General features: G+C 40.0%; 1 protein-coding gene across 7 annotated transcripts in view; it reads left to right on the top strand.

Annotated features, from left to right (window-relative positions):
* ADCYAP1R1 (ADCYAP receptor type I) overlaps positions 1-15,683 on the top strand; it is a 134,059-nt gene that overhangs the window by 97,754 nt on the left and 20,622 nt on the right. For all 7 annotated transcript variants that reach the window (XM_090143276.1, XM_090143277.1, XM_090143275.1 and 4 more), the window contains exons 8-13: positions 450-547; positions 994-1,126; positions 3,015-3,168; positions 6,853-6,913; positions 11,929-11,998; positions 12,718-12,809. In XM_090143276.1, the coding sequence (XP_089999402.1) occupies positions 450-547; positions 994-1,126; positions 3,015-3,168; positions 6,853-6,913; positions 11,929-11,998; positions 12,718-12,809 (608 nt within the window). The remainder of the gene's footprint in view (positions 1-449; positions 548-993; positions 1,127-3,014; positions 3,169-6,852; positions 6,914-11,928; positions 11,999-12,717; positions 12,810-15,683) is intronic.

The raw sequence follows: 15,683 nt of genomic DNA, 5'->3' as shown, positions 1-15,683 counted from the left end.
GAAGTGGGAGTTGGGGGAAGCTTCCTTTTGTCATGTTCTGATTATCAGATATTTATGGGCATAAATACATGAGAAATAAGACTTGTATCCTTCTTAGCTCAGTTTATGTTTTCGGAATATGAATGTTTGCTGTTGATACAGCTTGTAATGTTTAGAAGCGTGAGTTAGCCCCATTTCATCCCCTATTGACAAAAGAATTCCTTAGCAAACTAGTATTTTTTTCTACACGTAGTGGTCACAGAACTATAGACAGCTTTTGCTAGCTCACTGACACATAAACTTCACAGCATTCAAAGCCAAGGGTATGCCAACCACAAGGCAGTGCTCTGATACGCACTGAGATACCAGATTGAGAAATATCCATTGAGAAACAGATCCTGCTGGTTGACACAGTGAGGAAGAAGTGACCACAGCTGAACCGTTTAACCATGTGATGTTTGTCTTCCAAGGATTACTACTATCTATCCGTGAAGGCGCTGTACACAGTTGGATACAGCACGTCTCTCGTTTCCCTCACCACTGCCATGGTGATCCTGTGTCGTTTCAGGTGAGTTGGGACAAGAGCAGTGCAAGTGGCTCCACCACTGCTGAAAATAGGCTGGAGCTTATTGACTCCAAACAACATTTCAGCTTTTATATCATAGGTTATACGATAAATGGGAAGCAGCCCTTCGGTTGTCAGGTTGTTCCCCTTGTTGGACCCACTATGGTTGTAATATTTCAGTAGACTCTAGATGCTGTTGCAACAACTCTCTCCATTGAACTGGCTCTATTTTATGCTAATTTGCATAGTTTTGCAGGAAAATCCTCCTCTTGGTTGTGTTTAGGGTCATTATTATCCACACTCCTGCCCTTCAGATGTCTCTGTTCTTAGTACCCAGGTACTTGGAGTTCTGACCATAGGTGTAGATATGCTATTTCCACAAAAAGAAAAGAAGATATATTTTTATTCTCCACCACTGATTTCCCTTTCTTTTATTCCTTCCTCTCTAGGAAGCTTCACTGCACTCGGAACTTTATCCACATGAACCTCTTTGTTTCATTCATCCTACGTGCAATATCAGTATTCATTAAAGATGGAGTTCTTTATGCTGAGCAAGATGGCAACCACTGTTTTATCTCCACTGTAAGTAAGACTAAAATCAAGCCCTTTTCCCTTTATTTTTTTTTCCAGTATGAAATAACAAAACAACTGTGAGGCAGGCAGCAGTCTGTTGAGTATCAGAGGCTGAGGAGCTATTGGGAGGGAAGGCAATTGGTGGTAAACTTCCCTCCCAGTTCACAATAAAACTGTGAATGGGATAGTCCCACATAAACAGCACTGTGCATTAGCACAAATCTACAAATTTCATTTTCTGACTTTGTTTCTCCTGGTCATGAATCTATGTAGTGATAAATGGGAAGAGAGCAGAGATGGTTTCCTTCATCTGGAGACTGGATTTTCTCCAGAGCCTTATTTGCACTGGATGTTAGGAAGAGTCACTTGTAAGGCATGTGAACATCCAGACACAAGAAAGTAGCCCTGAAAGTCACATTAAAAAAAGATTGTTAATATTAAAATTGTTAATATTAGCTATGTGTTTGTCTCTGGAGTTGTTCAGTGTGTGGTTTCATGAAGAGCAGTCTCTTTCACCAGTGCACTTATCTATATTTTACATGTGAATCCAAACTCCTTTCACATTTAAGGGTAATATTGCTTTGATGCTAACTCATCTAGTGTAGTGATGATGGAATTATACTGAGTTCCCAAACTGAAATGTCCTTCATCCACCCATTTATAATATAAATTCTCTGAGTCACTTCCACAAGAAAATCACACCTGTAGTTTCTTAGCCTCTTCTTCATCATTAAAACTAGTTCCTGCTTTAAATTCTTCTCTGTATAAAATCTGAAACCATATTAGATCTGCACTTTGTTCATAAGTCTCTTTTTTAAATGCCATCTGCTTCTTTGTCCTAACACACTCCAAATATAAAACATCTTACAATGAGAGCTCTGATGGCCACATCTTCAGCTGGCACAAACTGGTAGAGCTTCTATAAAGGAGCTCTTGTTTTTCTAGTTTAGACATATTGGTTTCAGATTTGCCCTGGAGAATGGGATGGGAGGGGATGGGATGGGATGGGATGGGATGGGATGGGATGGGATGGGATGGGATGGGATGGGATGGGATGGGATGGGATGGGATGGGATGGGATGGGATGGGATGGCAGTTTGGAACCAGTCTGAACTGACAGCCTCCACTGTTCCAGACAGGAGCTCCCAATTTATATACTAATTTTACTGTGAGTATTTGAAAAGTCACTTTGGTAAGTCTAATGATGTCTCACTGGTATGAAACTGTCAAGATCAGTGTGTCCTACACTCACAGAGCCAGGTCAGAGCTCAGTTTCCACTTAAGGCCTTGCCATTTTTTTTCCCTTTTTTTTTTTGCCCATTATTTTTTTCCCCCCCAGTGAATGAATGAAAGTTTCTATCATTTTGCACAGCAAACTGCTCTCCTTTCTTTACACTTACGTGAACATTTCCATTATCTTTCCCTGATGACCATGCCAGAAAGTGCAGTTCTCAAATGTGCACACAGGAAGATGCATCCATTCTGATCCTTCTCAGGGCTTCCCACATTCCTCCTTCCTTTTCACCACCTTCCTTTGGTTCCTTAGCATACCACTGGATTCTTTTCTTGACTGCACTTAATACTTGGGAGGGAGCTCCAATCTGGCAACTAAAGTCCATTGCCAGCGCAAACTCCCAACTTATGTAAGAGGTTCCCAGGCTGTCTGCTGGCCACCTCCCACGGGTAAAATTGGCCACCTACCCTTCACAGCTTTTTCCTCTAAGTGGCCCTTGACATTCCTTTCAGGATTGTAAAACTTTACTGTTAAAAGTGTGTAACAGTAGTTACACACTGTGTTCTTTTCCGCTAATGGATTTGGAGAGGTTGATTTTCTCTGCTAATCTCAGGCAAAACGGCGTGAAAATAACATTTTTTTTTTTCCTTTGGTTCTCTGCAGGTGGAATGCAAAGCAGTGATGGTGTTTTTTCACTACTGTGTCATGTCCAACTACTTCTGGCTTTTTATTGAGGGGCTGTACCTTTTCACGTTACTGGTAGAAACCTTCTTCCCAGAGAGGAGGTATTTCTACTGGTACACCATTATTGGCTGGGGTAGGTGATATTCCTTGTGTATAACCTATCTCTTTATCCTGAAGGCAGGCATGTGAATGAACCATCTAATATTCCTGTATACAGATCCAAAGTGCAGGTTAAGTCTTTGTTTAGCAAAGCCAAACCATGCTGTGCTTATTTAGATAGACTTGGATTGAAACGTGGAGGACACCACATCCCTTGCAGATGTTTCGTCCACAGTTCAGAACTGCCTTCTGCAAGATATGAACTTAATACCAAGTTCTCCAGCTTAATCAAGGCTGAAATCAAGTCTTGTCCATTCTCTAAGACTTCCTTTGTGCCTTTCTCCCACCCAGTAGAGAAATTGAAAGCACGTTCATAGGGTACCCACATATGCCCCTCATACCTGGGTGGCAAATGGAAACTTGCAGTGTTGGGAAAAGCTAAGATTTGTTTCAGAACATCGATTGTAAGGTGATAACTGGGCAATTACTTTTAATGGTGGTTTCCTGGAGCTAAATTGATTCTGGTAGCATGTTAATGCAAACTGTAGTTTGCAGAAAAATCCATTCATTTTAAAGATGCCTGAAGAAGGTTGAACTCCTTTTTTGTTTTATACAATGCTGTTTCTGTCATTACCTTGGAAAAAAAAAAACCAACAACACAAATTCATGCATAAAATCTGCATACAACCCATGTACCTTAAAGGGTTTTCTTTTGAATAGGAATTCCATGCTATGTGGACTTCCAAGTGGTCTGCAGCTTGTTAGCATTTTGCTTTGACATTGCTTAGATTTTTTTTTGTTTGGTTAATGTTTCATTGTTTTTTTCCTCTTGAGGCACTGTACCTACCCAAAAATTCCCAGCTCCTGGCAAAGACTCCCTGCAATGGGGGCAAAGGGATGGAGAAGAGAGAACAAATAATCAGAAATAGCACACCAAGGCTGGGAAATTATTGATGAAGGGTTTTCAAAGTTCCTTTGTGCTCTGCACAGATGTTTGATTACACTACTGCTGAAATATAAGGTTGTTCTCCTAGAGAACTTGGGGATGAATACACAAAAATATGATAATTTAAAAAGAAAATGTATATCTTTGCAAGACAGATACATATCGGTGGTTGAGTTACTTTAGCTGAGTCTGCACAAATTTCTTGTCTGTCAGGGCATCTGGATGTGAGCATATTGCAACACAGCGTCTTGACTGACAGGGAAAATCATGATCTGTAAAAAAGAGCTATCCAGATGGACTCATTCTTTCATGCAGCCTCAAAATTTACACTCATGTTGAATACTGTAACTAAGGTCTAGCTGTTCAGTTTATAGATGCCACTTCATATTCAAAGCAATATCGAATGACAACCATTAATAATACTAAGAGAACCTCCCAGCATGGGCTGTTGTATTATTTTCAAGTACAGTATTTTGTTATTTCCTGAATATCTCAAGTTGGGTAATGGTTCCCCAGACACGGAAGGATCAATTGATGCTTTGCAAGAACAGAAGCTCCTCCAGACTCTGGATTCATGTTTTGAACCCTTGTAGGACAAAAAAAAGCCCCCTGGCTTATAGCTGCTAGGAAAGTGGTTGCACTGAAGCAGCAGTAGGCAGCAGCTCAGCGTTTTGCAGCATCTGGATGTTTATCTGTTTCTCAAAATGTGCTGAGCTCGTCAGTGTCTGTGTGTAATTAATGAGAACTACATACGGTTGCATTGATCCAGTTTTGCCCTCTTAAATATGCGAGGTGCTGGTAAGCACACTGGGTAGTTTGCTGGATGGAGAGGGCTGGGCAGACAGAAGATTCCTCTGGAGATCCCTCCTAATGCTCCTTATTGAAGGCAGAAATGCAGTCAGCAAGAACAGCTCTTTCCTGCAGCCCTTCGAGTTTCTCTGTTTTCAGATATTACTTAGAAGACGAAAAGGTTATGATGACTGTATATGTCTCTTGGATTAAAGAAGAGTCAGTGTGTGTGTATTCATACAGCAGATAGTTCAAAGTCTCAAATATGTTTTTTTAAAGAATATTTTTTGGAGACCTTGAGTGTAATTCTGCTGTCCTGTCTGTGTTCAGAGTTGGAAATCAACTTCTGCCAGCAAAAAGTCTGTACTGCAAATAGTTATGCACTATGTAGCATGTCAGGCTCGTGCCTGATATTTTTTATTACTATTATGCATCTGGGTGCACAAAGACCTTAATGTTTTCTAGGTATTCTCATGTGAGAAAAGCAGGCATCAATTTAAATTACAACACGCATCATTTCTTCAATCCAAAGCCAATCATTTCATTTCTTCTCATCGTTTTCTTTTCAAATATTTCTGTGTACACTTTGTGACAGAAGGAAGGCTTCATCCATCACCGAGGTCTAACAGGGATATTTTTATGTCTGAGAGTGGGAATATGAGATTTGACAAAGGCTCACTTAAGCGGATCTAGCTGAATGACTAATTAACATGACATCAATGCAGCTTTGCAGAACGTATAAAGCGTAATTGTTCCTGTCAACTCATGACAGCCTCGTTCACTGCTGCGTGCTGGAGTTACCAAGGTCTTTTGCTGTGTTTGCTTTTCGGTGCTTGATCTTTCCACTGGTACCTCAATAAATGACCACTTTTCAGTGGTACCTCAATGAATGACTTCTTTCCAGTGGTACCTCAATAAATGACCACTTTTCAATGGTACCTCAATGAATGACCACTTTCCAGTGGTACCTCAATAAATGACCACTTTCCAATGGTACCTCAATAAGTGACTATTTTTCAGTGGTATCTCAATGAATGACCACTTTCCAGTGGTACCTTAATAAATGACCACTTTCCAATGGCACCTCAGTAGATGCAGACATTTTCCCAGTCAATGATTTTCTTTGCTATAAAAGAGAGAAACAACTTACCCAGAGTTTTCCTGCAAGAAAGCATTCACTTTTAAAAATATTTCCGCTGAATAAACATCGTTTTTGTACTTTCAGATGGGAAAATGAATCCAGGCTTCTCAGTGGATTTTTGGTTTAATTTGTATTTTAATGTATTTTTTAAAGATGAGAGAAATCTCAGAAGTAGAAGGGAAATGTTCTTGTTCCCAGGGTTTGGGTTTGTTTTGCTTTGGTGTTTTTTTTTTTTAATCGTTTGTTCTTAGTTTTGTTGTTGTTTTCTTTAATTCTTATTCAGGAAGAAAAAAGAAGTAAAATTCCTGTGAATGAGAGAAAACTACTCTCTACTGATTTCTATTGGTTGAAAGTAAAGCAAAAGTTTCTTATTTATAATAGCAGGGAAAACGCAACATATGCAGCTCATTTAGAGCAAAAGCACACAGGAATATGAAGAGTACAATAATGCCATTACAGCATCTGCCACTCTGCAATCATTGCAGGGTTATAGGAGCTCTAGACACAGAAGCTGATGTCTCTGCTTTTGTTTTGCACAGGCTACATTTTATCGTTGAAGCATCAAAATGCAAGACGTGAGCTTTGAGCAGTAATGATCTGAAACAGCATTTCTATTTTCTATTTCTATTTCTTTGCTATTACTGACTTTATTACCATCAAGGCTCACCTGTTCTCTGACTGAGGTAGATGTTTCTAGAGCTCTGAATGACTGCAGTGGGTTGTGTTGTTTGGTGCATGAGTGCTCTCAGGGAATAAAAGCTTAGTGGAGGAGCTGCTAAGAAGTTCTCTCTGTGGGTACTGACTATTTCTAGGCTGATAATGACTTGTCTTGTCTATTGCAGGCACCCCGACAATTTGTGTCACTGTTTGGGCAGTGCTGAGGCTTCACTTTGATGATACTGGGTATGTATCATGATGTGAGAACACGTTTCAGGACAGTGACAAAGGGGAAATAGAAATCTAGTGGTCAAAGCACACACAAATGAAAAAAGCTGAGCGGTTGACATGCACCACTCTGGGGAAGGGATGCTATCCAGACAGGCTGGTGAGGTGGACCCATGGCAACATCATGAAGTTCAACAAGGCCAAGTGCAAAGTCCTGCATCTGGGTCAGAGCAATCCCAAGCACAGATACTGGTTTGGTGGAGAATGGCTTGAGAGCAGCCCTGAGGAGAAGGATCTGGGAGAGATTGTTGATGAAAAATTTACATGAGTGAGCAGTATGTGCTTGCAGCCCAGAAAGTCAACTGTAGGCTGGGTTGAAGTGTGACCAGCAGGTCAAGGGAGGTGATTCTGCCCTTCTACTCTGCTCTCATGAGACCCCACCTGGAGTACTGCCCCCAGTTCTGGAGCCCCCAACACAAGAAGGATATGGAGCTGTTGGAGCAGGTCCAGAGGAGGGTCACAAAGATGCTCGGAGGGCTGGAGCACCTCTCCTGCAGGGATAAGGTGAGGGAGATGGGACTCTTCAGCCTGGAGAAGAGAAGGCTGTGAGGAGAGCTTCCAGTACCTGAAGGGGCCTAAAGGAACCAACTTTTCATAGGAAAGTATGGTGACAGGACAAGGGAAAATGGTCTAAAACTGGAAGATCGTAGATTTAAACTAGATATTAGCAAGAAATTCTTTACTGTGAGGATGGTGAGACACTGGAGCAGGCTGCCCAATGAGGCTGTTGATGTCCCCTCCTTGGAAGCATTCAAGGCCAGGTTGGATGGGGCTGTGAGCAGCCTGGTCTAGAGGGAGGTGTCCCTGCCTATAGCAGGGGGTTGGAACTGAGTGATCTTAAAGGTCCCTTCCAATTCAAACCATTCTATGATGAATTAATTTCCCCTTCCATTTCCAGTGCTAATTTGAGTTTTGGAAATAGCTTAAGCCAAGTGTTCAACCTGGAGGTTTTTTGTTTGTTTGTTTGTTTGTTTTGTATAGTCATTGAAACAACATTTATGTCCTTATTCCTCTCATGAAATCGTGAAGGACATCTGTTAACATGTGTCAGACCCAATGGCTCCTGCTCAGTTAAACTTGGCATACCTGGTCTTAGAATCGCTATCAGGTGAATTGCATGTATGAGTGCCTGCTCCTCTCCAACTGATTATGAGGAAAGACAAAAGTGTTAAGTTCAGCTCAAGAGTATTGCAGATACCTGATGAGTGAAATTTGCAGGAGGAATTGCTGAGCTCCAGTTTTCGAAAGGAATTCACAGAATCACCAAGGTTGGGAAAGACCTTCAAGATCATCCAGTCCAACCATCCACCTATCATCAATAGTTCTCACTAAACCATGTCCCTCAACACAAAATCCAACCAAGTGAGGGTTTTATCTTCCCCTCAAGAATTTTTCCACAAATCTAATTGGGGAGATGAGTAGGAGTGAGGCAGAAACCCACATTTAGTCTTCTGCATTAAAAATAAATTAATTAATTACATTTAGGAAATGCAGTAAGTTAAGAAAGAACTTAAAAAGATAGATTCTACCTGAATGTTATATTTTGGTGGGGAAAAATCTACAAAGATCTTGACATTCTTTGCTAAATAACCTGAAAGAAGATCAGCTCACAGAGATGGTCTTGTCCATGCAGGTAGCCATTAGACTGACTGGTATACAGAGCAGCAGGCATATCTGGTAGGAAGGTGTTCACCCTAAAAATACCAAAGGATCCATGTTTCTTTTCATGACAGCTGTGTTTGAAATTGGTCACACTGTAGGAAAAATGCTGGTGAGTGAGGGATTCTGGGCAACAATTGGAAAATCCAGTCATGGTCATTTGAAAACCTCAATCTATGTGAATGATGTCATTACGTGCTAAAGTCCCATCTGCAGTAGATTTAGGCTCGTATTTAAAGTTCTTCTTTTATTAGAGATACTTGGAACCAAAATTTGCACAGTGCTTGCTGTTCTTTTTCATCCTTGTCCTATCTTGCTCTTTTTGGAAAACACATAAGACCCTTCCTGCACTGGGGATACCAGTGCTTTGTCCCAGTGTTCTCTTTTGACATCAGGACAAATCAGATTGTTTATTTCCTTGAAAAACAAGCCAGAAACCCCCATTGTGTCATTATTATGATTATAACAGAAATCCTAGATGCATTAATTTCCTTCAGAGCTCAGCAGTCCTTGTGTTTTGCTTATAGGGGGAGTACCTCACATAAGGAAAGGAAGAAAAAGAGCAAAAAACACCCCTTCCTCTCTTAGTTACAGAAGCTGTTTAGCATGCAGCACGTCGAGTCAGATGCTAGCTGAGTGTCTCAGTGGTTACTTTTTAAAAATCAGCAAGCATTGTTCTGGAAGTGGGGGAAAAGCCAGCACGAGCCTGGAAACATTGCAGAAATTAGTGAACTGGGAAAGCACAGTGAGAAAGGCATGGACTGAAATACAGGCTCAGAGTTTCCTCCTGCTTGCTCCTTATGAAACTGGCAGAGTTCCCTTGATTTCAGCTTGTGATTCACATCATTGTAAGCGACAAGTCTGTGCAGATAAATGTAACTGTCTGTTTATCCAGAGCAGTGCTACTGAATTAAATGGAGTCATTCCAGATGTACACCAGGGATGTAACACAGATGAGATTCTGGCCTTTCCGAATGGAAACCACATCCCTCTCTCATCTCACTGGCTCTCTTTCTGTCATCCATCCTGAAAAGCAGACCTCTGATCTTCACTATAGCAGTGCATTCGTAATGACATTTTCCTTTTGGTGATTCTCATCAGAAGATGGTGGTTTTTTCCACCACATCCATCTTATCGATGTCAAATGGGCTGGACCAAAAATTTCTTAATAAAACCCTTGTGTAAGCATGAGCAGGTTCTCTGTTGACATCTACAACGTAGACATTGACAACTTAGTTTGTCATGTAGACTCATCCTGTGGAAGAGTCTGTTTAGAGCAGAAAAGGTATTTCTAGAAGAAAATATATCACTATAGAGTACTCATTTAAAACACAGCAGTAGAAAAGAAAAGAAGAAAAAATACCCACCCTCCAAGTGCCTGCTTGTCTCAGCTGGAGTCTAAGCTAATCAGCTGGACTGGAGATATCTTCAACAGATAACTAAAACAAGAACAGCTGAGTCCATCTTCTATAATTCCACATTTCTGAGACAAATTGACATATATTAATGCCTAGTTATATGAACAGAATATCAGAATTTGCCCAGATTCTTCCAGAATTGTTTGACTTGCTAAAAATTTTCAGGTTGCATGAATATACATCTTGGAGACGCTGAGATTTGCAAATAGTGAGAAGCAACCTGACCTAGAAATGCATGCAAAGAGTTTCAAAAGTAGTTACTGAATGTAGGTACTTTTATTCTTTGGAATACAACTGTTGATAGCAGAAAGTGTCTTATTTCAGATATATGGAAGGATTGTCATTTCCAGACTGTGGGTTCCCTCTGAACACCAGTCCCCTTTCAGACACTTAAGTGGGACATCAAAAGTGAGATAACTTAGAAATGCTGCTTTGAAAATCTCAACCATCAGTCCCATAGATTTTAGGGAGATTTTAAGCTTTTGGTCTTTGGGCAGAGAGAAAAGTATGTAATTTTGTGCAAATGAAACATCCCATCTCTACATTTGCTTTCTTCTCCCCTGCTCTATCAAATGTGTAGACCTAAAACAAACCTATTTTGTTTGTTTTTTGAGAATCTAGAAATGTTGCATTTGTCAATTCAACTGAAACTTCTAAACCAGACATAGCTCAGCTCTTGGACTTTCTCTCACTTTAACTTAGATGATGGAATTTGAGCTCTGCTGCCTCATACTTAAAGCTGTGTATAGTTTTGTTTAAAGTAGAGGTTTTCACTTCCCGCTCCACATGCCACCATTTGAATGACACAAAAGTTGTGTGAAGCTCTCGTAGGATCAGCACTGTTTTATTCTAAATGGTTTCTTGGCATCTGACAAATGTACCATGACAACCACTGCTGGGACTTTTGGCTGTTGTCCCAGTGGGACGGAAAGAAACTCAGGTACAAAAAAGGCATTTTTCTGTGTTTTTATGTTTTCCAGAAAGGAAACAGGAGAGGAACAAAGCGGAGACAAAGAAAATATGTTTTTTAACTGGCAATCAAAATTTTAATGACTTAAAGTAGTGCAGTGGGGGTGGTGTGATGTGGCAGGGGAAATAACATTTCTTGTTTCATTATTATTGCTTTTCTAGCTTTAAAATATAGTTTTAAACCCATGTATATGTGGGTCCTGTATTTAATTTACTCCACAGGTAAATATCCAAATGCACGTAGGTGGAATAAACTTAAGTATAATCCTTCAGTGAATTTGGAGTGTTGTCCATATGGAGGTAGAAATGCCATATGATTTAGGAGCACTCCAAACAGCTTAAAAAAGGAGATGACAGCAACTATTGCCTACAGCTTGAAGCTCCTCAGGTGAATCATTGCTCCTTGGTAGGATGGCACCTGAATGACTGGAAAACCATTCCTGGATGTGTATATGACTAGTGCTTGGTACATCTTGGTGTGCTAGACGTGTCAGAATCCTCAGATCGGGGTCAGGAACATTTGTGTCCATTAACCCTGGACCTTTTTTGTCTGCTAACCCTTTATTCTGTCTACAGAGATGTTGACCCAAATAGGTAATCTTAGAATTTTATGGTTGGTGGACACAGGAATAAACACAGAGGCATTTTCCAAAATGTCTGAATTATTTTGTAACCTCTTACAATTGGAATTGCAAAAAAAACCAACAACACTATTTACTCCATTTCAAATGAGTTGGGTAAAGGCTGTAAAAGAAAGCTTTAACGGGGCCAGTCTATGAAACCTTTGAACCTAAATGAAGTAATATAGCTACAAAGCCAATATCCTACTCTCTGCCTCCTTAAAAATCTTTGTGAGCTTATTTACTTCCATGTTATGTCTTAATCTCTTTATTTCCTTCTCTTTCCCCACCCCATCGCTGACCGTAGCTGCTGGGACATGAATGACAACACAGCCTTGTGGTGGGTGATCAAGGGTCCTGTGGTTGGGTCAATCATGGTAAGTAACACTTGGAGGAGGCTGGCTGCTCCAGGTAGTAAATTAAATTGTGCACCAAATATATGTGGTTTGTGGCACTTAATGAGTTGTTTAGCTTACTGGACATTGGTACCTGCTTTTGGGCATGCTGAGTTCCTACCCATACTACAGTGACAGTGTCAGCAAGGTCTCCGTTGACCGTTGTGGGAATATAAACAGACAGATGTCTACATCAGGTGCAGTGCTTCTCTTTTTAACAATTTGGACAACTATCTAAAGCACAGTAACCTTCAGACACATTCACTGTAACTGAACTAATAATACTGGGCATCTCCAAGCACTTGTAATCTTCATGTAGAAAAGTAGATAGAAAATTATACTGAAAGAGATGTTCAAGCAAGCAACATAAAACCTTAAATTTCCTGGTTTTTTTCTGGCCTTAAGAAGCTGGTTGGTGACAACCAAATCTGAATTGAAAGTTATAACTATAATTATTACAGTGTGAACCTGTGAGAAAGAAGATGCTCAGGATGAAGTGGAAAAAAAACAACCAAACAGATATGAAGAAAAACATCAAAAAAAAAAAGACATTAGATGTCATCTCATTGTGGAACAGATTCAGCCAAGTTGAGAGAAAATAACAGAAGTCAGGAGTTTCAAGAAAGGGCTGACAGAAAGTCTCATCTCAAACCTGGAAAAGCGAATCGTGGTCATCGTAATGTCCTTTCTTTTTCCCCCAGATAAACTTTGTGCTTTTTATTGGCATCATTGTGATACTTGTGCAGAAACTCCAGTCACCTGACATTGGAGGCAATGAATCCAGCATTTATTTGTAAGTACAAATGAAGCAGTAATCAGCCGAGATTTCTAATATACACATAGGAAAAAATAAAAAGTAAAAAAGACATTGGAGTTAATTTGATTTTTAAAAGTCACTCAATCGATTTGGTTGATTTAGAATTTTTTGAAATCCAAAGTTCACCAAAGTGCACTTTAACACTGCCTTTAATCCTTTGTAAAAAGCTTAAGGGAGAAAAAAAAAAAAAACAACACCAAAAAACAGAAGAAAGAATAAATATTGAATTAAATATTAGTACTTATTATGTACAGATCAGTCATCTGTAAATTAACATACTGACCAGGCATAAGGATTATTACACTCACAGGACAGATTTTAGTGCTTCGTATGTTCCATAGGCACAGAGTTCACTGAAAGCAGTGAGATTTGGTGAAAAGATTTCAGGACCTGTAGTCTGAACTCTATTTTAGATCTCCTAAATTTGCTTATGCTCATGTCTGTGTTTCTGGTAACACTGAATCTGTTCCAATTAAGCTAAATGATTCCCCACTTAGAACTGGTTAAAAATGAAAAAGAAATTTTGAAAGTTTTCCACTGCAAGATTTAGAACTGTATTAAAGCTTGTTTTAAAGCTCATATCCTTTTCTTCCACCTTATTATAGGGTTGAGGTTGGTCATTTGAGGCAGTTTCTGTTCCTAAATCGAGTGCATGCAGCCGTATACAAAATTATTTTGGATGACTAGTGAATGGGGCAGCACTTTTGGTGTTTTCGTGGCTTCTCAGTCTAAACACCACAGACGTTTTCCACGCAGGTTTTTATGAGCTTGGACATTTTCCTTATATATAAGTAATATATTAAATTCATTCCTCAGATGCCTATTTACAGAACTAGCACTCAGGAGGAAGCGTAGTGAATACGTTGTCTCCCACATGTAGTTTCCGTTTGGTTTTCATGAAGACTTCCCATGTTGGGTGCTGCTGAGAGGTCAAATGCCAGACATTTAACTGTAATTAACACCCAAGATGTGCAGGGGTGATACTGATTAAGCACTGGAATAGGCTCCCCAGGGAGGTGGTTGAGTCATCATCTCTGTGTTTAAAAACCATTTGGACGTGGCGCTCAGGGACATGATTTAGCAGAGAGCTGTTAGAGTTAAGGTAGGATCATTAGGTTGTGGTTGGACCGGATGATCTTTAAGGTCTTGTCCAACCTGAGCAATTCTGTGATTCTATGATTAAGACTTGCTGACTGCATGTTTGGTATCTGCTGCACATCATGCACGTATGGAGCAAAGCATGCCGCAAACTCCCGCGATTTTGATGAGATGATGAAACATCCTTATCATTCTTGATCAATATGGTGACTGAGTTTTACTGAGGTTTTTTTCCTATGTGTATAGTTAGCAACTAAAACCAAGAGAAAAACATCATATTTTCTGTTTCATTCGCTGCCATTATTTTTTCATATTTTTTTGCAACTTTCTAAATGGGTGCGTGTAAATCGATCTTGCATTTATGTATGTGCTATGAAGTGGAGTGTTGTTTATCCAAACAGACCCAACAACAAAGGTATCACACAGAAATGCAGTGAATAAGTCTATGCAGGTATACGCCAGGCATACGTTTTATCTGTGCATGCATCTCCTCTGGAAAGGGAGGAGAAAAGGACAAGGACAGCTCATAGAATGGTTATGTCACCATATTGAAATCTCTGCAGCATTTTAGACTGTCGTCCATAAATAAACATTTTCCATGTCCTATTTTGCTGTTCCATATTACTGACTGTTTAAAGCTCATTTTATTATCCCTGAAATATGCAAAATACAGATCGAGTATTTCCAGTCCTTTCCCAGTAGGCCGATAAACCTCAAACAAAATGCATGCTCATGGCTGTTTGTTTGAGCCTTATCTCCTCATGCTGATAGGCTGTTTTATGAATACTGCTTTTCTGTTCAAACCTGCCAAGTGAAATGGGAATGTTTCCCCATTCTCATCTTGAAATCACGGATATTATTTGCGTGGAGGAAAAGGCAAACACATAGAACTTTGTGGTAAAGTTCTCTTTCCAGCAGTATCTGGCTGAACACTACAGGCTTTGACAGAATCACTATCTTTATAATGAAAAAAATAAGAAAGCATAGTTCAATTTCCCATTCAATTCATCCCATCAGACCAAACTCTTAATCCAGACCTTTATTCCACGACATATTTAAGTACTTAGTTCAAAAGACTGATGAGCTGTGGTTAAGAAAGTGTGCTCAGCCCATTTCTGAAGGTGATAGCATGGAAAAACTACAGCAGTAACTGAAATTTGCTCTGGTGTCCATCTTCCACTCATTGGAACAGCCTTGTAGCCAAGGCTTCCATCACCACGACTGAGCCCAAGCAACTAGGAGAGTGCTTTTCACTGGATCCACCTTCATCCCCAGCTGTAAAGAATTTAAACCTTCTGCTGTTGTTTAATTTACACCATCAGACCTTGCACTGGTGGAGGTGAAAGATGCTGAAAGAATCTCTTGCTTTTCCTGGCAAGAACGAGAAACTGAAATCTCACACGATGTTTGCAGTGATTATGTGCTCAGCAGAGAAGAACGAGGCACATAACAAAACATTTTGCTGCAGCAGAGTCTTCAGATGCTTCGAATTCAAAAGACTATGTTGAAGTTTGACCCCTGGCTCCCCAGAAATTGCCATGGAAAATAATCCATGATCAGATTATGAGCAAATGCTACAGTGGTTAGAAGCCTCCCATGTTGTCTGTTATGCACCTGTAACTCAGGGACTTTGGCTTTCAAAAGCAAAGAAAGAAAAAGACTAAAAGAACACAATAATTTGGCTTTTGACTTCGGAGAAGATTAATTTTCTTCTTATGTATATGGCACATGCTTAGGTTCAGGCCCTCTTAG

This window comes from Phasianus colchicus, chromosome 6, assembly GCF_987193195.1.
Source record: "Phasianus colchicus chromosome 6, bPhaCol1.hap1.1, whole genome shotgun sequence".
Taxonomy (NCBI): Eukaryota; Metazoa; Chordata; class Aves; order Galliformes; family Phasianidae; genus Phasianus; species Phasianus colchicus.
This window is presented reverse-complemented; position numbering and strand designations above follow the sequence as displayed.